This window comes from Bos indicus, chromosome 17, assembly GCF_029378745.1.
Source record: "Bos indicus isolate NIAB-ARS_2022 breed Sahiwal x Tharparkar chromosome 17, NIAB-ARS_B.indTharparkar_mat_pri_1.0, whole genome shotgun sequence".
Lineage (NCBI taxonomy): Eukaryota > Metazoa > Chordata > Mammalia > Artiodactyla > Bovidae > Bos > Bos indicus.
The window spans coordinates 57,873,133-57,893,738 of NC_091776.1; the positions used below are offsets into that span (position 1 = coordinate 57,873,133).

General features: G+C 47.5%; 1 protein-coding gene across 1 annotated transcript in view; it reads left to right on the forward strand.

The window, feature by feature from the left end:
* NOS1 (nitric oxide synthase 1) overlaps positions 1-20,606 on the forward strand; it is a 195,882-nt gene that overhangs the window by 139,466 nt on the left and 35,810 nt on the right. The window contains exons 8-17 of the mRNA XM_019977709.2: positions 2,669-2,810; positions 5,702-5,841; positions 8,629-8,803; positions 11,769-11,870; positions 13,947-14,141; positions 14,732-14,817; positions 17,092-17,236; positions 18,393-18,497; positions 19,013-19,071; positions 20,460-20,561. Coding sequence (XP_019833268.2) covers positions 2,669-2,810; positions 5,702-5,841; positions 8,629-8,803; positions 11,769-11,870; positions 13,947-14,141; positions 14,732-14,817; positions 17,092-17,236; positions 18,393-18,497; positions 19,013-19,071; positions 20,460-20,561 — 1,251 coding nt within the window. The remainder of the gene's footprint in view (positions 1-2,668; positions 2,811-5,701; positions 5,842-8,628; positions 8,804-11,768; positions 11,871-13,946; positions 14,142-14,731; positions 14,818-17,091; positions 17,237-18,392; positions 18,498-19,012; positions 19,072-20,459; positions 20,562-20,606) is intronic.

The window sequence follows — 20,606 nt, forward strand, 5'->3', positions numbered from 1 at the left end:
GATAGCAACCACAATCATGTTCATCCCACAGTTTAATATCAACCTCTAGAGGAAGCAGGATGAGATGTTTCAGATTCCCAGGAAGAAGAAAACCCCCTTGCTGGTGGTGACCCGCTTTCACCAGCACCTCCTCTGTTGCCTGGAGCCGCCTCCGAGGTTTCCGGGGTTTCAAAGGCAACGTCTCTTCCCTGTGCCATGGGGACCACCATTTCTGGTTTCACCAAGCTGAGCCACATCTGGGACTTCTCTGACCTCCCACCAAGAACAAAGCTGCAGGGTGCAGGCCAAAGCAGACAGGCGCTGATGTGAGCTAGTGGCTTCCATGCTAGCAAGTCTCAGCTGGGAGAGGAGCAGCTGAGAAGGAACAGCTGAGGCCCCACAGACAGGCGGTGACACTTGTTAATCATACTTCCTCGGTCCTGCCCCTGCATCTGTTCCCAGCAGCTGAAGACCAGCTTCACCTTGGGGCTGCACAGGACCACTGCAAAGATATTCCCACAAGCCCTTGGGCTGTGCTGAGCTCATCCATGAAGTGGCTTATTGGCATTAAGCATGGTTTTTCTTGGACATGTCTCTTCCTTGAGAAGGAAATTGTGTTTACCACCTGAGCCCACCAGTGAGAAAAGAGCCTGTCATTTAAGGCCTGCTGGGGAAATTAGCATTCAGATCTTTTTCTGAAAAGACCTTGCCCCTCAGAGAACAACAAAGAACCCCCTTCAACTGCATATCCTAAGCGTTAAAGCATGGCCTAGCCAAGGTCTTAGCCTCAAGGAGCTTGTGAGTTATTTTGAAAGTTTTCAAATGATGCTGTGATGGAGTGATTTGGGATGGGGGTCATCAGGCCGGGCAGTGCACCTTTACTTTTTTCAATTTTCTGTTGGTGGAGGTCTAGATGAGACCTTCTATTGATGAAATATTCAGCTGATTTTTTTTTAACAAGTTTTAAACTACACATCCGGACACAATGAGAGGCCATAAGAGAATGTATGCCATATATAGAAATAATCTAAAATAAGAGAGGGAGGAAGAGAGGGAGAGAGATGAAATTTAAACAAGACGGGCCATTTGACTTGCCATTTCATGACAAGCTCAGGAGACTTGGGAGACAGGAGGTGTGAAGCTGTCCCGTGTCTCCCTCCGGGCTCATTCTTGCACAGAGTAAGCATCCCATCCCACTGCATGTCATTCTGGAGTTTCTAAACATACTTTTAAAATATGTAAACAAACACACACAAACACGTGTTATCTGCTGCTCAGCCAAACAGCCATGTGTTTTAACACTGGAGGGAAATGCTGACAATTTGACTCAGTCTGTGTTCATCTACAATACGGCACCCTTGCCAAGAGATTCTTAAGAGCGTCTTTGGCCCTCTGTGACTTCACCTTCAGCCTGGGTTCCAGATTCCCCCAAGGTGTGACACACCACTCCCTGCAGAATTAAATGTGATAACGATCTTGTGCAGATAGCAAGATCTAAATGTGCTCACAGAGGAGGCCCTGGGAACCAGATAAGACAGGCGATGCTGTGTGAAGAAGGCAGATTTGAGTTGGGCCTTGAAATCAGGTACATGACAGCAGAAAAGGACTCCAGCCAAGGCAGGCAGCGGGAGCAGGGCTCCAGGGCAAGATATGAATGGGAGCAGATCTATGAGCATGGAGGTGGACCTGTGATGTCACCCCCATGTTGACATAAGCCAGGACGTGGCTTCCGTAGCCTCGGGTTTGGTCCATGGATGGAACTGATAAGTCCAGGTAACAAGAGCTCCTGGCAAGAGATAACATTGAACCACCCTTTTTGTGTGTGTGTGTGTGTGGCCACCTTGGCTCTCAGTTGTGGCATGTGGCATCTAGTTCCCTGATCAGGGATTGAACCTGGGCCCCCTGCTTTGGGCACACGGAATCTTAACCACTGGACCACCAGGGAAGTCCCTACATTGAATCACTTTGTGAAAAAGTTACTCTCCTTTTTTTCAATCTTTCTGATGGTGCCAAAGAGAATAAGGCATCATGAACATCTCTCCAAACTGCTGATCTCCCTTTTAACAAAAAGAGGGCAGGGCTCCAGTGAGGTGCCTTCTGCAGGCAACAACATCTTTCTACAGTTTGATAATAATACAGGGTCTCACAGTTGCCTGTTTGGGTGAGTGAGGCCAGGGGCAGTCTACTTTTTTTAAATAAATAAGTATCAGTACAAATGAAAGTTGATCTCCTATTAATCATAAATCTGTAGAGGGGGTGAGCAACTGGGGCAATAATGATGGTGGTAAAAGAAAGACTGAAACTGGGAATCAGTGGTGAGTTCTTAAGAGGAGACAGAGCCTGATGATTTTTTTCTCCCTCTGAGGATTACCTGGTACAAAAGAACTTTCTGGAAAAATGGCCCAAGTCAAGATTGTTCAAAAGACTCCAGTTGGAGAGGCATTTGTTTCCTTCTGCGAGCTGGCCCAGGGCTTCCCTTCCTCTGCCCTTTCTCACCTAGTGATCAGTGGGGGGACAGAGCAGAGTCCCACCCCTTCCAACAGCTGCTCCATGGGCCCTGGGGGCCTCGGAGCAGATGTGAATCCACCCTGAGCCTTGTGCACTGTTGACCTGAGCAGCTCCTCTTTCAGTCTTTCTCTGAAGTGCAAGCCCAGCCCCGATGCCAAATGTCCCCCTGTCTCCACCACAGATCTGCGATCACCATATTTCCCCAGAGGACCGACGGCAAGCACGACTTCCGCGTTTGGAACTCCCAACTCATCCGCTACGCTGGCTACAAGCAGCCCGACGGCTCCATCCTGGGGGACCCAGCCAACGTGGAGTTCACGGAGGTAGGCGCCCCCGCCCCTCCCCCACCCAGACTCTCATCCCCTAAACTCTTTATCCACAGACTTTTCTTGGTTTGATATCATCACAGAGAGAGCAGGCAGTAGGTGCCGCTTACTCACCTCCAGGCCTCCCGCTCTGTCTGTCTGCCTCCAGTCCAGCTGGTTCTGTTACAGCTGGTCGTTTTCATGTCATTACGTCACCCAACCCTCATGATGGGGACTGTTGTCCCATTTCACAGATGAGTAGAGTGAGTCACACTCAGACTGGCCAAATGCATTATCCAAGGCTACTGCAATAGCAAAGGGAAAGCTAGAAGTACAGGCCAAATCTCCTGCCTTCCCCCACGAGGAGGGGAACTAATATGTGGAAGTCATATCTAGCATCTTTTCTTTTCTTTTTAAAAAATATTTATTTGTTTGGCTGCACTGGGTCTTAGTTGCTGCATGTGGAGTCTTTTAGTCAATGTGGAATCTTAAGTTGTGCCATGCAAACTCTTAGTTGAGGCATGTAGGATCTAGTTCCCTGACCAGGGATTGAACTCGAGCCTCCTGCATTGGGAGTGCAAAGTCCTAGCCACCAGGGAGTCCCTGGCGCCATCTTTTCTGAGTGAGGTATATGTCAGCCTCATCCCCTTCATCCATTCATTCATTTCTCTGTACAACATTCTGCCCACCGACACAGCCCCTCTCCAGATGAACTTGACTCTCCAGCACCCCACTACTGCTGGCAGCCCAAGTCAGTTCATATAAGACACTGGGAACATGAACCCCACCTTCTCCCTATCCAGGTTCCTTCCAGGTGGTGATGTACACAGGTAGCACAGGTAAGGCCTGGAAGCTTCCAGAATCTATGCCCACAGGAAGTATCATAGGCGGACCCCACGCCTGGAACACCCAGGCGTACAGGCCTGGTTCCCCTCTTATTTGTCACCCACTCAGCTGCCATTCTGCTTCATCCTTGTTCTTCCCTCAAACCACCCTCATGGTCCACCCCAGTACCTTCCCCGTGAGGGGGCTGCCCCCCACCCTCATGGCTGCTGACTTTATTTTCAGGGAGCTTTTCTTACTAAAATGTTATTATCCTGGGGAGGGGGTTGTAAGCAAGGTGACCAGGAGTCACACCTGTGCCGTTTAGGCTCAGCCAGACTCTCTGCTCCACCTGGCTGAGCTCTAACTGTATACTTGGCTCACCTTGTCCTTGTGGCCGCCAGAACAGACATGCCTCAGCCTCTTCCTCTCCTTCTGTCCCCAGAAACCTCACTGATACCACATGCTCCCCTAAACCCACACTTGTGTGCTTCCTCTGTCTACCAGCCCAGCAGAGGGAATCACCCCAAACATAACCACATGGCTGTAACTTTCGAAAGCCCCAGCATGGCAGCCACTGGCCGCACCGAGCCAGTGACCACATGAAATGTTGTGAGTCCAGGTGGAAACATGCCCTAAGTGTAAGGTACACGGTCTCTGAGACGGAGAACAAAAAAAGAGTGAAAAGGTCTCATTAGTAATTTGTATCTTGATTACCTGCTGAAAAATAATGTTGTGGGTAATATTGGACTAATCTATTTATTAATAAATTAATACATTTACTGTATTAACACATAGTTAATTTTGTTAAATATCTTTAAATATATTAATATTAATTATTTATCATTAATCAGTTAATGGTGTTTTAATTATATATTTTTATATTTTATTGGATTAATACATATATTTCATATTTAATTTTAGTGCCAAATATACTGTTAATAAGGTTTCCCTCAGGGGTCAAGAATCTGTCTGCCAATGCAGGAAACACGGGTTCGATTCCTGGGTTGGGAAGATCCTCCAGAGAAGGAAATGGCAACGCACTTTAGTATTCTTGCCTGGGAAATGCCATGGACAAAGGAGCTTGATGGGCTATGGTCCATGAGGTCACAGAAGAGTCAGATACAACTTAGTGACTGAACCACACCACGTGTGTGTGTGTGTGTGTGTGTGTGTGTGTGTGCGTGCGTGCATGCGTGTGCACGCTTGCATGCACATACTCATTCAGTCATGTCTGACTCTTTGTCTCCTGCATTGGCAGGTGGGTTCTTTACCACTGTGCCCCTATTAAAATATTAATCTTATAGTGTATAGTTATATATGCTATCAATATTATATAATATTTACATATCATTAATATTTTATATAAATATTAATGATATAATATAGATATTAGTTTAATGTGATTGTTATTAATATTTTATATTAATGTTTTAGTATAGTGTTAATAAATTACTACTACTATTTATATAATCAATATCATGCTATAATTAATAACTAATTAAATATTATTGAAATTAAAACTGTTTCAAATGAATATATTATTTAAATTTATCTTTGCCTGGTTTTGCTTTAGGGGTTTTGGGGTGTTTTTGTTAATACATTTTAAAATGTGTCTTCTAGAAAATTTTAAGTTACTTACATGGCTGGCTTTATATTTCAGCGGATAGCTGCTCTAACAGATGCATTTTTCTGCGGTCATTCTGAGAGAGCTGCCCTCATCCACTTTGGTAGATTTTCCTGTGTCTTTGCACTCAGGGCACGGAGTGCAAATACTTCCAGTGCAAGTTTCAGTTCAACCCTTGCCCCGGGAGTTCCCAGAGGGCAGGGAAGGCCCAGAAAACATCACCAAGTGAGGGGCCGGAGAGCGGGCTTGGGGCTTGTCTTCTGTCCTGTGGAACCACAGGAAGTTGTACTAGTTACGTGATGATATCAGGGAGAACTTCATGTAGGAGGTGGCCTGGCCCAGAGCCTCTGGAGGAAGGGGCCGCTGAGGGCGGGCCCTGGGACCTTTGCCCCTCCCCTCACCCCTGTTGCGTCTGGAGGGCCTGGGGCTCAGTGGTCTGACCTGGTGGCTCTGCTTGCAGATCTGCATACAGCAGGGCTGGAAACCCCCACGAAGCCGCTTCGATGTCCTGCCACTCCTGCTCCAGGCAAACGGCAATGACCCAGAGCTCTTCCAGATCCCTCCAGAGTTGGTGCTGGAAGTCCCCATCAGGCACCCCAAGTAAGAGGGCCTGGCGTGGGGAGGGGGAGGGTGGGGGAGTGGTTTACCCAGTGCCCCTCTCTGCCCAACCCCGGAGCCCCCTCCTGTCTCTCCAGCCCAGACAGAGGCTGAAAGGGGGTCTTGGTCCTATCCTCACCATGGGGCCAAGGCAAGGCGGGTTCCCTCAAGATTAGTAATTCCTCCTTTACCAGCTGAGGGACCATCATATTTTCTGAATCAAAATCCCCCTCCTTATAAGTCAGATAGAGAAAGACAAATACTATATGATATCACTTAGGTGTAGAACCTAAAAAATACAACAACCTAGTGAATATAACCTGGAGAATCCCATGGACGGAGAAGCCTGGTACGCTGCAGTCCATGGGGTCGCACAGAGTCAGACACGACTGAAGCAACTTAGCAGCAGCAGCAGCAGTGAATATAACAAAAAAGAAGGAGATAGAGAATACAGACACAGAGAATAAACTAGGGGTCCCAGTGGGGAGATGGAAGAGGTGAGGGGCAATAGAGGGATAGGGGATAAATAGGTAAAAACCATTATGGATAAAATAAGTAAGCTATAAGAATATACTGTACAACATAGGGAATATAGCCAGTGCTTTGTGCTTAGTCACTCAGTCTGTCCAATTCTTTGCAACCCCATGGACTGTAACCCGCCAGGCTCCTCTGTCCACAGGATTCTCCAGGCAAGAATACTGGAGTGGGTTGCCATGCCCTCCTCCAGTGGATCTTTCCAACCCAGGGATCGAACCCAGGTCTCCCACATTGCAGGCAGATACTTTACTGTCTGAGCCACCAGGGAAGCCCCAATATAGCCAGTATTTTACAACAACTATAAATGGAATATAACCTTTAAAAATTGTGAATCACTATATTGTATACCTTATATATTATAGTGATTATATATATAGTGATTATATATATGTCTTTCACTATATTGTACACATTACATACTATAATATATAATATTATATATTGACTATACTTCAGTTCTTTAAAAATGTCCCTTTTTACCCCACTCCTTTTAAGCCATCAACCTGGACCAATCCATTTCCCAAACCTAAGGGCTGGAGAAGGGAATGGCAACCCACTCCAGTGTTCTTGCCTGGAGAATCTCATGGACAGAGGAGCCTTGTGGTCTATAGTCCATGGAGTCACAAAGAGTCAGACGTGACTGACGTGATCAACACGCACACACACACAAAGGGCAAAAGAGCAGAAGCGCTTCCTGTATTGTTACAGGTGCAAATTTCAAACAGAGGGAACCATTAAAAACTGTGTGACCTGATGCCGCTCAAGTTCAAAAGTAGTTTGGGGTTGGGATGGGGCTGTGAGGGCTGAGGCCAGCAACACAAATAGAATTTACACTTTTTGAGAGTAAAAGAACCCCACGATAAGACCTGGCCTCAGGAGCAAAATTGATGGAGGAAGCACCAAAAAAATCAATCATCAAATAAATAGTATTTTAATGTAATTTTAAAAAATCAAGATTAGCTTTTTAAATCCATGATGCATAATGGATCAAAATTCTCAAACAAGGACCAGTTCAGGGCTGAGATTAGGGTAAGCTAGTGAGGTAAAGTATACAAGTACAGAGTGGGATCCTGTCTTTATGTAAAGTTTTGATGTTTTGCTCATCATGGCGGTTTTGTGTTAATTTTTTTTTAAGACACTGAATTAATTTAGAATATTTGATCTTGATTACTGGGTTTGTTGGTGCTCCTCAATTTTGTACCCACAGCCAGTGCCTTACTTGCCCCACCCTGGTCCAGGTCCTGGAGATGGAGCAAGTGTCCTAAGGCTCCCAACACTGCCGGGTATCTAGGATCTCAACCAGCTTCATTGGTGAAACTTGGCCTCCATTCATTCATTCACTTGTCATTCAAAACTGTTTATTATTCCCACTCTGGGTCATGCATTGTGCAGGCCTTTGTCACTGACTTGGTCCCCACCTCCGTGGTGCTTTCGATCTCAAAGAGGAGATCGGTTACCCAAATAAAATTCCAATCGGGTGTTGCAAAATAATGTTATGGTACTTAGAGGCGTAAAGCTGCCTGACCCAACCCAGATCTGGCATCAGAGAAGGCTTCCAGTGTAAGCAGCATTTTATTATTATTTTTTTTGTAAGCAGCATTTTAGCTGAGAATGAAAGTGTGAGTAAGAGCTAGACAGGCACAGAAGGAAAAGAGCAGGAAGGAACTGCCTTGCAAACGCCCTGAGGTCAGAAGGAACTCAGCGGCTCTATATTTAAAATGGATAACCAACAAGGACCTACTGAGTAGCACAGGGAACTCGGCTCAATGTTATGTGGCAGCCTGGATGGGAGGGGAGTGTGGGGGAGAATGGATACATGTAAAAGTATGGCTGAGTCTCTTCACTGTTCACGTGAAATTATCACAACATTGTTAATTGGCTATACCCTAATACAAAACAAAAAGTTAATTAAAAAAAAAAAAAGAAAAAGGAACTCACCGATGCTCACTTTCTCCTGAATTCACCTTCCAGGTGAGTTTAGGGGATAAATAGCAGCCCATGGCAGTGGTTCCCAGGCCTGGATGTCCATGCAAATGACCTGGGAAATATGTGAAAGTGCATATTCTCAGGCCTCTGATGTGGATGGCGGCATGATTCCACAGGTCAGACGTGAGCCCAGGAATCAGGTTCCCAAGTAGTAAGCCCCAGTCAGGCGCTGGCATTTCGGCATCCTCAGGCTAAGGAGATCCCGCCCACGTGTGTTCCCCTGAGGCTCCCGCCCCACAGCGAGCTGGGCTATGCTGCTCTCCACAGGTTTGAGTGGTTCAAGGACCTGGGACTGAAGTGGTACGGCCTCCCTGCTGTGTCCAACATGCTCCTGGAGATCGGCGGCCTGGAGTTCAGCGCGTGTCCCTTCAGCGGCTGGTACATGGGCACAGAGATTGGCGTCCGCGACTACTGCGACAGCTCCCGATACAACATCCTGGAGGTGAAGCCCCACCCGGGCCATCCTGACGGGGGACGCGTGGGGTGGAGGGCATGGGCTCAGTGGTCCTTCCCCACAGCTGAGCTCTGGGGCTCAGAAACTGGAAGAGGTTAACACAGAACCTGCAGCTATAAGGAGCCCCAGGCTTTTCCGAAGGCTTCCGTGGCATTAAGAGTACGTGTGCTATATGCTGAGTGCGACTCCAAGCACTTTGCAGATTACTGTATGCTCATTTGATCTTCATCACATCCTCCGGGTGTGAAAATGCCCCCTTCATAGGTGAGGAAACTGAGGCCTTTTGGCGGATTAACATGACAAGTTCAGAGTCACACGGCTAGGGAGTGGCAGAGCTGTGGTGTGAACCCAGGCTGGTATTATGACCCAAGTTCATGACCATTCTACTGCCCTGCCTGTCAAGGTCAAACCTGGTTAGAAGCTTTGGGAAGGGGCATGAACTTGGGGCATTTTTGGTCTCTTTTCTGAAAAAACAAGGAGGGAGGGTTGGCAGTGATTTTTCCCACCATGTGCATTTCTCAGTGGAGGGTCTGACTCCCCACCGCCTATTCCTCTGCTACCCCCACCCCAGGCTGAGTCATCTTCATCTACTGAACATTGCTGGGGCGGACTGCTCCCTGGAGCTCCACTTTGCTGAATGTGTCAGCAGCGCTGCGGTTTTGTCAGCAAATGCTGTTTCTAACAACAGTCTGCTGTGGTTGGCCTTATTTCAAAAGAAAACACTGAGAAACAGAGAAGTTAAGCACTGAGCCTATGTCACACAGTAAAGAAAGCACAGAGCAAAGTTCGACGTCAGAGTCATGCGTTAGGTTTATAGTGTTAAAAATCCATGGACATTCACCTGAGTGGACCTTGAGGGCATTATGCTAATGAGATAAATCAGACATAAAAAGACAGATACTGGGTGATCTCACATCTATATGGAATCTAAAAAAAGCCAAACTCCATAAAACAGAGAGGAGAGTGGTGGTTACCAGGAGCTGTAAGGGGGGCGCGGGAGGGTGGTTGGCAGGAGGAGGTGGCAGGAGAACTGGGAAAAATGTTTGTTGATGTGTACAGACTTACAACTTGCAGATAAGTCATGGAGATCTAATGCACAGGTAGTTATTTATAGTCAACAATGATACTGTGTTATGAGTTTCAAAGTTGCAGAGAAACTATATCTTAATCTCACCACAAAAAAAGAAATGGTAATTATGTGACTGGATAGAGGTGTTAACTCACCCTACAGCACTAATTATACTGCAACATATAAATGTTATCAAACCAATACCTCTGACACTTGGTCTATACAAACTCCTGACAGGAAAGGAAAAAACATTTCTAGGCAATTTCCAGAGATGTGGCTCAAGTCATGTTTGGGGACTTTTTTAAGTCATATATGTTTGACTTAATACATATAACTTAAAAGAAGTCATTAGATGACGCTGCAACTAATTTCTATTATTTTAACCAAAATAATGTGGTAGAAATAACAATAGCAGCATGACTGATTGTACACACTCTCTTTTATAAAGTAACTCAAATTTTATATGTATTTATGTAAAGCAGCCAATTTCTTACTCTCTGCATTTGTGTCACCGCTAAAAGACCCCAAACAGAACCTAACGCCCCAGTCTCCAAAGAGTAAATTAATGTCTGCTTTCATGACTCAGGTTCACATTTCGATTGCACAGAGTAGTCACTGGGTAACTTAAATGAGACTTGCTCCCGCCCCAGCCTTCCAACTCTAACTGCCATTATGTACAAATGTTGACAGCTGGGACTGCGAAGCAGTTTACTCAAACTTGAGAAATTGTCACATTCTAGCCGCATAATGAGACCTAGGTTCCCACAAATGATTAGAATTGACAGAGGAAGTGAGAAGCCAGGCTCTAATTAATGGATTTGCTGTTGGGTCTTCCCTGCTTCTGACATCAGCTCCTACTGGAGCTGGAGCCGTAACTTAAATGTCAGGGGTTGTTTTTGCCAAGCAGTTTTGCCAAAGGAGTCGGCTGACTGGGGAGCTGCTCCCAGGTCTTGGGTGTTACTCAACTCCTTGGCTCCAGCTCTGAGGCCAACTGGCTCTGCAGGCTGCGAGCAAGTCTGTGCAGCAGTCTGAACCTCAGTTTCCTCATCTGTCAAATGGAGTCAACAGGTGTCTCCATAAACTCAAAATCCTCATGATCTAGATTCCAAGTAGTGGCCGCTCTGGAGATGAAACGGAATGGGTGGAGGGCTTTCCCCAACAGAAAGTAGTGATGATAAGAAAGAAAAAGAAGAATTAAAAAAAAAAAAAAAAAGATAGAAAGCAACTGCTATCACTCCCAGACCCAAATAGCTCCTTAAAGCCCTTCAAAGACCCTCCTCATCATATTTGAAATAAAATCCTGACTGCTTTGCACACTCTGCATAATCCAGTCCTGCATCTCTCTTTTTCATCAGAGTCCTACGTCCCCCTGACTCCCTACCGTTCAAATACATTGACCTTCTTTCTGTATCTCAACACCAGCCTGATCCCACCCCAGGCTTTTTGCACATACTGTTCTTTCTGCCTAGAACATTTCCTCCCAAGATTTTCAAATGTCTTGCTTCTTCTCATCATTTGGATCTCATGTGTGTGCCACCTTTGCAGTGGTCCTTCAGTGACTACCCTGGTTCAATTCATCCTGCCCCTATCCCTCTTTCTCCTAGTTCCTTGCCTTATTTTCTTCCTAGGAATTAACACTCACCACAGTATTATTTTCTGTCTCTCCCCACTCTAGAAGGTAAGCTCAGTAACCAAAGGGCCAGTCAAGTCGCTCTAGTTTCCTGCTACCAGTATGTCCTCAAAAAAAAAAATTTGAGTGAATTAGTCTGCATATGAGTTCATTAATTAATGAAGAATTTTATTGGTGATGCTAGCCCGGTCCCTCTTTAGTCTGAAACCCAGAGGTAGCCCAGCCTGTGAGTCTATGTTTCCTTCCCCTTTCAGGATGTGGCCAAGAAGATGAACTTGGACATGAGGAAGACATCCTCTCTGTGGAAGGACCAGGCACTGGTGGAGATCAATATTGCGGTTCTGTACAGCTTCCAGGTAGCATCAGGACACGCCTCCCGGCTGCCAAGCCGCAAAGGGGGAACTAAAACTTTTCAGAGTCTTAGGCAGAAAATCAAGAGCCCAGCTCCCAGGACCCTTGCTTGCAGGGCTCTGCTCATAAGCAAGGTGTCCTTCCCATCACGCATGCCTGACTCTCCATCAGGGATCTTGGGGGAGGGGGACCATTTGAGGGAGAGATAAAAAGATAGAGGGCTTATGACTTGTTGCTTGATTTTTTTTAGAATTGAAATGGTAAACATCCTCTGTGTCTTGACCTCTTAGACACTCAGACTTTCAAATAGCAGAGACAAATATCCATCATCATGATCAGAGGCATATGGGCCCCCCGGCACATGTGGCTCCATGGTAAATGCTAAAATATATATAGTTGAGTTGTTGTTTAGTTGCTAAGTCATGTCTGACTCTTTGAAACCTCATGGACTGTAGCCCACCAGGCTCCTTTGCCCATGGGATTCTCCAGGCAAGAATACTGGAGTGGGTTGTCATTTTCTTCTCCAGGGTATCTTCCTGACCCAGGGATCAAACCTGCATCTCCTGCATTGGCAGGTGGATTCTTTGCCACTGAGCCACCAGGGAGGCCCATTAGATATATATATATAGTATGATGGTTTTAAAAATTATCAGCTAGGGAGTTCCCTGGTGGTCCAGTGGTTAGGACTCCCAGCTTCCACTGCAGGGGGCCCAGGTTTGACCTCTGGTCGGGGAACTAAGATCCTACATGCCATGCAGCACAGCCAATAAAAGATTATCTGCTAAACCATGACACATTAGAGAGCAAAGTGGGAGCACCACTAATAATTGTGACAGCACATGGGCATAAGCTGGGATTCTCCTGGGCAAAGCAGGAGACCCATAGAATAGAGGTCACTTCCTGTAGTAGAGACCAGCTCTGTCTTCTAGGAGTGCGTATGTGGGAGGCACCCACAGGCAGTAGAAGGAGCATATCAAGTCATATAAAGACCTGAATATGAACCACAGGTCCCCATGTCAGGAACAGGGAGACTGGGTAAACTGGGAGATGTATATCCCAGGGGAGAAACCAGTTGAGATGGGGTTGAAGGGGCAAGAAGCCCCCTCCCTTCACTCTTGACCACGGAGGAGTGAAGTTCGGGGAGTTGTGGGAAATGAAGGCGGATGCTCTGGTGGTCTGGTGGACTGGTATGAAGGCTGGTGAGCCAGAGACAGCAGAGACATAAGAGGACACATATACTATGTGTAAAACGGGTAGCTAGTGGGAACCTGCTGTCAAGCACAGGGAGCTCAGCTCGGTGCTTTGTGATGACCTAGAGGGGAAGAGTGGGGAGGAAGGGAGGCTCAAGAGGGAGGGGCTGTATGTATACATACGGCTGATTCACTTTGTTGTACAGCAGAAACTAACACAACATGGTAAAGTAATTATACTCCAATTTTAAAAAAAGGATTTTGTGTCACCTTCATGAATGGAGAACCAGTATCATTTGCCATAAACAGAAGAGAATGGTAAATTTAAATAAATATATAAACAAATACACACAAGGGAAACAGCACAAAGTTGTCAGATTCTAGTTGCCTGAGTTCTCTCTCTCGTTTAAAAAAAAATGGAGGGAGGAAGGAGAGAGGAATATTGGCAAGAGAAATGTTAAAAATGAATTAGCATCAAATAGAGTCTTTCTGGGCTTCCCTGGTGGCTCAGACAGTAAAGAATCCACCTGCAATGAGAGAGACCTGGGGTCAATCTCTGGGTTGGGAAGATCCCCTGGAGGAGGGCATGGCAACCCACTCTAGTCTTCTTGCCTGGAGAATCCCCATTGGACAGAGGAGGCTGATGGGCTGCAGTCCATGGGGTTGCAAAGAGTCAGACACAACTGAGTGACTAAGCACAGCACAGAGTCTTTTTCCTGGATATGATCAGGATCAAAAAAAAAAAAAAAACACAACGCAGAGAATCACTTTACACTGCCTAGAATCATCCCCAGGACCACCCTTTAGGAAACATGCTCTGGGGGTGAGGGAGCCCTGAAACAGCCCGGCTTGTCTTTCCTCCTGACTCCCCAGTGTCCTCTCCTCCCACAGAGTGACAAGGTGACCATCGTCGACCACCACTCCGCCACCGAGTCCTTCATTAAGCACATGGAGAATGAATACCGCTGCCGGGGGGGCTGCCCCGCTGACTGGGTGTGGATCGTGCCCCCCATGTCTGGCAGTATCACCCCTGTCTTCCACCAGGAGATGCTCAACTACCGGCTCACACCCTCCTTCGAATACCAGGTCCTGCCCCTCTCCATGTCTTTGGTCCTAAATCTTCAGTAGCCAGTATGCATGTTACAACTAGAGCAGGGGTCCCCAAACTCCGGGATTTAATGCCTGGTGAGCTGAGGTGGAGCTGATGTAATAATAATAGAAATAAAGTGCGCCATGAATGGAAAGCACTTGAATCATCCCAAAACCGTCCCCCGCCCACCCAGGTCTGTGGGAAAATTGTCTTCTACAAAACTGGTGCCCAAAAAGTTGGGGTCTGCTGGCTAGGGCACACCTCAGTTCAAACTTGCGTTTCAGACTCTCAAGTGCAGCCATCAGATTGGATAATACAACTCGAGCTGAAAGACAAATGAAACTGAAACAAGTAGTCAGGGGTCATGAGTCAGAGAGGGTCTGAGTGGGAAGGTCTAGCAGGACAGTGCAGGGAGGCTGGGCCAGCCACTCTGCCAGGTCCCCTGGGGTCACCACCAGCAGACTCACTCCCTTCAAGGGCTAAGGGGTGGGCGTGGCCAGGCAGCCATAAGCCCCCAGGGATCCTGGACATCTCCCAAGGGGAACCAGGCTCCCTCACTGTAGTGACCATGGTCCTCTCTCCCCAGCCTGACCCTTGGAACACCCATGTCTGGAAAGGCACCAACGGGACCCCCACAAAACGGCGAGCCATCGGCTTCAAGAAGCTGGCAGAGTAAGTCTCCTAAAGCTGGAATGTGGCGGGGGGGGGGATGTATGTGTCCCCAGATTCAGAAAGCCCCAGAAAAGAAGGCTGGGAGGATGCTGTGCTTCTCTCTGTCGTGTGACGTAACTTCTCCATTTTCTCCAACATTCCTGTCCCTCCTTTGCCCCAGAGTCTGAGATGTGAACATTGCCATGACCCTTCTCCTTCCCAACCTCTCTTCCCACCCCCAGGTTCCCAAATTCTTGTCCTGGAAGCAGTGTTGTGTTGATAAACCAGCTCTCCTAATGATAATGGTGGCCACAGTAATAATAACATTAATAGACTTGTAACATTTGCCAATTTCCATGGTGTAAATATTCCCGCTATGGCCAGTTTCAAGCTCCCAACAGGAAGTCACTGAAGCCAGAGTCAGGAGGAGCTGGGATGAGCTGGCTCCGGCACACCACTGCCTAGAGTGGACACTCGTCAGGGCTGAATCTCATCTCGCTCATTCAGTTCACTCATCTGGCCAACAAAAATGGATACTCAGTGCCAGGCACTATGCTGGGCCCCAGAGATGCCATGACAAGCCTAGTAACGTGATCCTGCCCTCATGAAGCTCCCAGCTACCATCGAGGAAGGAGTCACGGAAGCCTCACAGACGTCACCGAGTCTGAGAGGTCAAAGGGGGCTTCCTTCAGGAGATGAGTTAATGAATGAAATGAGTAAGATTTCACTGAGAACAGGAGGGAGGGGAGAGGATCAGGGACCAAGGCTACTGAAGAGTCATTGTCCTGAAGAACCTGTGGTCAGCCAGGGGACAAGTAGGGTGACTGAGATGGTTAAATGGGGATGCCTGCCTTCTGTCTAAAGACAGAGAACTCCCTGATCCACTCCTCACAGACCCCTTATTTGAAGCTCACTTTTTGGCAGAGGAGCTATTGTGCACCAAGCTACTCACTCACTTTCCTCAGCCCCTCGTTTCTAGAACTCTCTGCTCTCTACAGGTGACTGGTAGATCCTGCAGGGACTGAAACCTAGGTCCTGGCTCCACCCATATGGTCCACGGGATCTCCCCTCCCCTCCCTCCCCCTTCTCCTTCTCCCTCACAGTTATCTTCCAGCCAAGCTGGACCACATGAGCAGCCATCCCTTCCCTAACGAGAGCATCACCAGTTCTCAGGCATAGCAGCCTTTGGCTTCAGTTCAGTTCAACCTGTCTCTGAGGGAAGAAGGGAGGGAAAAATCTAAAGCATTAATTGCACTATTAAGTTTGAGGAAGAAACAATGGGAGTTAATTACAGATGCTTTTTTCTGCTCCAGTCATTCAAAGGGAACCCTCCAGGTGCCTTTTATTCTTTTCTGTTTCTCCCCCTTAACTCAGGCAGCGTGGGTGGTTTCCCTGAGTCTAAAAAATGATGAATTTACCACCAATAATCCCCAGGTGGGGGTAAATTAGCAATTTATCTACTCAAAGTGATTCCTACTTAGAACAGGGATGCTTGCTTGGAAGGTGAACTGAGGCATTCCTGAGCCTCTGGCCCACCTGCCAAGCCCACATCCTCATAGATGGGAAGGAAGAAAACACTGTTTCTGGACTCTCCATTTAACCAGAAAGAGCCCCGACTTGACATTTAAGCTCCCCAGAGCTTTGGTGGTAGCAGCGGGTTTAAAATCCATTCCTGCTCTTGGTAGATATTTAGTGCCTATTAAGAATCACCCTCTGCAAAACCCTGGATGTGCATGGCTGACTACACCAGACCTGGCCCTTCTTTTGTGGAGTTATAAACCTCTAAAATCCCCTCAAGTTCAATGCCTGTTCATTTATTAGTGATTCATTTTCTCTCTCTCTCTCTCTCTCTCTCACTCACACACAAGAATGGAAGCCCCATGACAGCCATTTCTCTGTTTTTCCATTCCTATAACAATGCCTGGCACATAGCCAGGCCTCAACAAAACACATGATGAATGGCCAAATGAGTGAGTGAATGAATGAATGATCATCTTTGGGGGCAATGCTTGGCAAACCGAGGTCCTCACGGCTGGGATTGATCCATCAAGTAACAAACTAGCAAAGCTCACCAACCATGTTAGCTCATGACTGGTTGCTCTGGAGGGACTTAAGAAAGGGATCAATATGGCGCCTCAGCTCACACTTTGAGTATCCCTGATGCCATCAGAGATGAGGAGAGTATGTTCCCTCTGTTATATCTCGTGGATCGTGGTTCTTGCCCCCAAGTCCCAGCCTGACACCCTTCCTCCCTTCTACATTTCCTGTCTTTCTCTCCACCCTCTTCCCCCACAGAGCCGTCAAGTTCTCAGCCAAACTGATGGGGCAGGCTATGGCCAAGAGGGTCAAGGCTACCATCCTTTATGCCACAGAGACGGGCAAGTCGCAGGCTTATGCCAAAACCTTGTGTGAGATCTTCAAACATGCTTTTGATGCCAAGGTGGGTAGCAGGCTGTTACCATGCTCTCTGGGCCCTCCTGGTGAAGCTGGGGAGGGGACAGAGGCAGTCAGCAGAGAAGAACCCTTAGAGAGTGGGTAACAGCACATCTGAAGATGCCCATCAGGCCACCTGCATATATTTCAAGGGACAATGATGCTTCTCTCCCTGTGAACTCTCCAGGAGTTCAGGAATCATAACCCCCAGTTCTCGACCAAAATGTTAGAAAGTTTCTGAAAAACAAATCTGGAAGTTAGTCTGGGAAGCCCCGCATTTCATACAATTCAGTGGGTTTCTTTGCTGCAGGAATTCTCAGAGCCTTTACTCTGCACATGTGTGTTACCATCTCCAAAAGAGGAGAGGAGAGAAAATAAATGTATCCCAAAGATGTTCGCTTATGGCTCACTTATTTTTAAAGCACATCTAAGGGAGACAGTGTTTTCCTCGGATCTACTTTGAGAAAGGGTACCCAAGGAATTCTAAGAGATAGGGCAAAGCAGTTTTTAAGGTGATGCTCATGGTAAAAACAAAAACAAAAACAAAAAAACCTGCCTGCCAGTGCAGGACTTAAGAGACACAGGTTTGATCCTTGGGTCGGAAGATCCCCTGGAGGAGGGTATGGTAACCTACTCCGCTATTCTTGCCTGGAGAATCCCTGGGTTGGAGGAGCCTGATGAGCTACAGTCCATAGGGTTGTAAACAGTTATAGGGTTGCAGTGACTTGGCACACAGACGTGTTTGGCCCAGGCCCTCTGCGTTGCTGGATGGGGGACTGGAAAGCAACCTGAGCACACAGTTGGTCAGATCCAGCTGGGCCATTCCCAGCCTACACATGGTCAAGAAGACTCTGGCATCCATTGGTTGTAAGAAGCCCAGGAGTCCCAGTCAAGATCGGTCTCTACTGGCAGCCAACGCATTGCCCCAGACTCTCCGAAGTCCTTCAGGCCAAAGGCAACCCATACTACCAACAAGCTTTTAGTTCTACCCACTTGAGCCCATTGAAACAGTGGCACCCAGAACCTTTGGATCTCTGTCCTAAGGAGATGGCTCAAGATAACTCTTCTTCCTCTCTCCTCTTCCCCCATCACTTTTTCTCTCCTACCCCTTCTCTCTCCTCATCGCCTTCTCCCTTCTTCTCCCCTCTCGTTCTCCCACCTAGGTGATGTCCATGGAAGAATATGACATTGTACACCTGGAACATGAAACTCTGGTCCTGGTGGTTACCAGCACCTTTGGCAATGGAGACCCCCCTGAGAATGGGGAGGTGAGATGAGCTCCTATTCTGGCAGCTGTTTCCACCTTCCCTGCTCTTCAGTAGCAGATCCTCCCAGAATCGCAAAGCCAGTGACCTCGATTTGGGGCCAGGTTGTGCCAAGACTGGACAACTCCTAGTCCTCAGTCTGCTGGCGTCCGCTGACCAGCCAAGCCCTCCTGAAAATGTTGTCACCTGAGCTCACTACTTCTTTGCAGTGGATGCTCCAGTCAAGAGCTTGGTGTCCCCCACTCCAGATGAGAGAAGCAGGGAGAATATTTTGTAGAAAACCACTACAAAGGGAATTTGCGTGCTGAGGTGGGGGGGCGGGGCATCCACACTTGTAGCCCTTTATAAACAGTCCTCTTCCACTCACACCACTGCTGCCTGGCCCAAACCCCTGACACCCTGGCCCCCAGGCATCAGGCTCCTCTTTTGCCAGTCGGGACCCCCAGACCCTCTGCCCAAACCCATTCCCAAGGTAATCATATCTGCCTCACATCCTGCTTGTCTCTTTCGACCTCCAGAAATTTGGCTGTGCTCTGATGGAAATGAGGAACCCTAACTCTGTGCACGAGGAAAGGAAGTAAGTAAACGACCCGCCAGTGTCCGTGACACTCTCTGGGGGAAACCAAATGTTGTCTCTTGGCATCTGGGGTTCAGCTCTGAGTTCTGGATACTTTTGTGACCTGAAGTCCATCTGTGACTTATTTTAGCCAGTGGGTATCTGCGGTCCACTGAAGTGGACATTCTGGTCTTTAATCACCTTACAGCCCTGTGCCTCAGTTTCTTTTTGCATCAAATTGTGTTTATTCTACCTGCGTGAACTTTCTAATTTGTAAGAATCAAGGTAAAAAATAGGTATCAGCATCCTATGAGAAGCTGTGCGTGTGTGCTGAGTTATGTCCGACTCTGCAGCCCAATGGACTGTAGCCTGCCAGGTTCCTCCAAGGGATTTACCAGGCAAGAATACTCGAGTGGATTGCCATTTCCTTCTCCAGGGGGTCTTCCTGACCCAGGGATGGAACCCACGTCTCCTGCATTGCAGGTAGATGCTTTAGTGCTTGAGCCATCAGGGACGCCCCATGAAAAGCTGAGTGCCCTGTAAATATAGTTCTTATTACTCCACCCTTTGGAAGCTTACATTCAGAATCAGTGAGCTTCTTTACCTAGAACTTTTCCATCTGATGTTCATGGCGGAGTTGCATCCACTAACGTGGAGGCTGACTTCAAACAAGATACCTCCTAAGGCAAAAAAGAATGCCTGAGGTCAAAAGATGTTACTGGTAAAACCACTTAACATGGGTTGGGTTCTACAGATATTTCATAAGGTGACAAACACTCGTAACCAAAATTACCTGTGAAAAGCCCTTAAATCCCCTCAAAGCAGAGAACATACAAACTGTGAGTAATAAGCTGCCTTTCTTCGAGAGCATCACATGCGGTGTTGCCTCCACCATGGAGTAGGTCTTAAGCTGAGGATTGGATGTCATTGCTGGCTGGCATTTTATTTGTTGTTTATTTTGTTTGGGTTTTTAAAAATGTGGACTGCTTTTAAAGTCTTTATACAATTTGCTACAGTACTGCTTCTGTTTTATGTTTTGGTTTTTTGGCCAAAAGGCATGTGAGATCTTAGCTCCCTGACCAAGAATCGAGCCTGCACCCCTGCACTTGGAGGTGAAGTCTTAGCCACTGGACTGCCAGGGAATTCCCTGACTGGCGTTCAGAGGCTGTGTTCTGCAGAACATCCCTCTTGGTTCTCTTTCAGCCAAGCACACGTTGCCAAACTTGCCTACATCCCATACCCAGGGGACAGCTGAGTCCCTGGTGGTCAGCCCTCCTGTTTTTAAGACCAGCATCTTATTCCTCACCCTCTCTGCCTCTCTCCTCCCCACCCCATCCTGGTGGTCTTCAGCAGGTCCCCCTCACCCCTCCTCCAGGGAGAGATAGGGCACCATCCATTCTCCCCTCTAGGTACCCGGAACCCTTGCGTTTCTTTCCCCGTAAAGGGCCTCCCCTCTCCCGTGGTGACAGAGAAGTCCACGGTCTGGCTGCAGTTCGTGACAGCCAGCGCAGGTAGAGCATCTGTATGTGCACATGCGTGCTTGTGTGTGTGTGTGT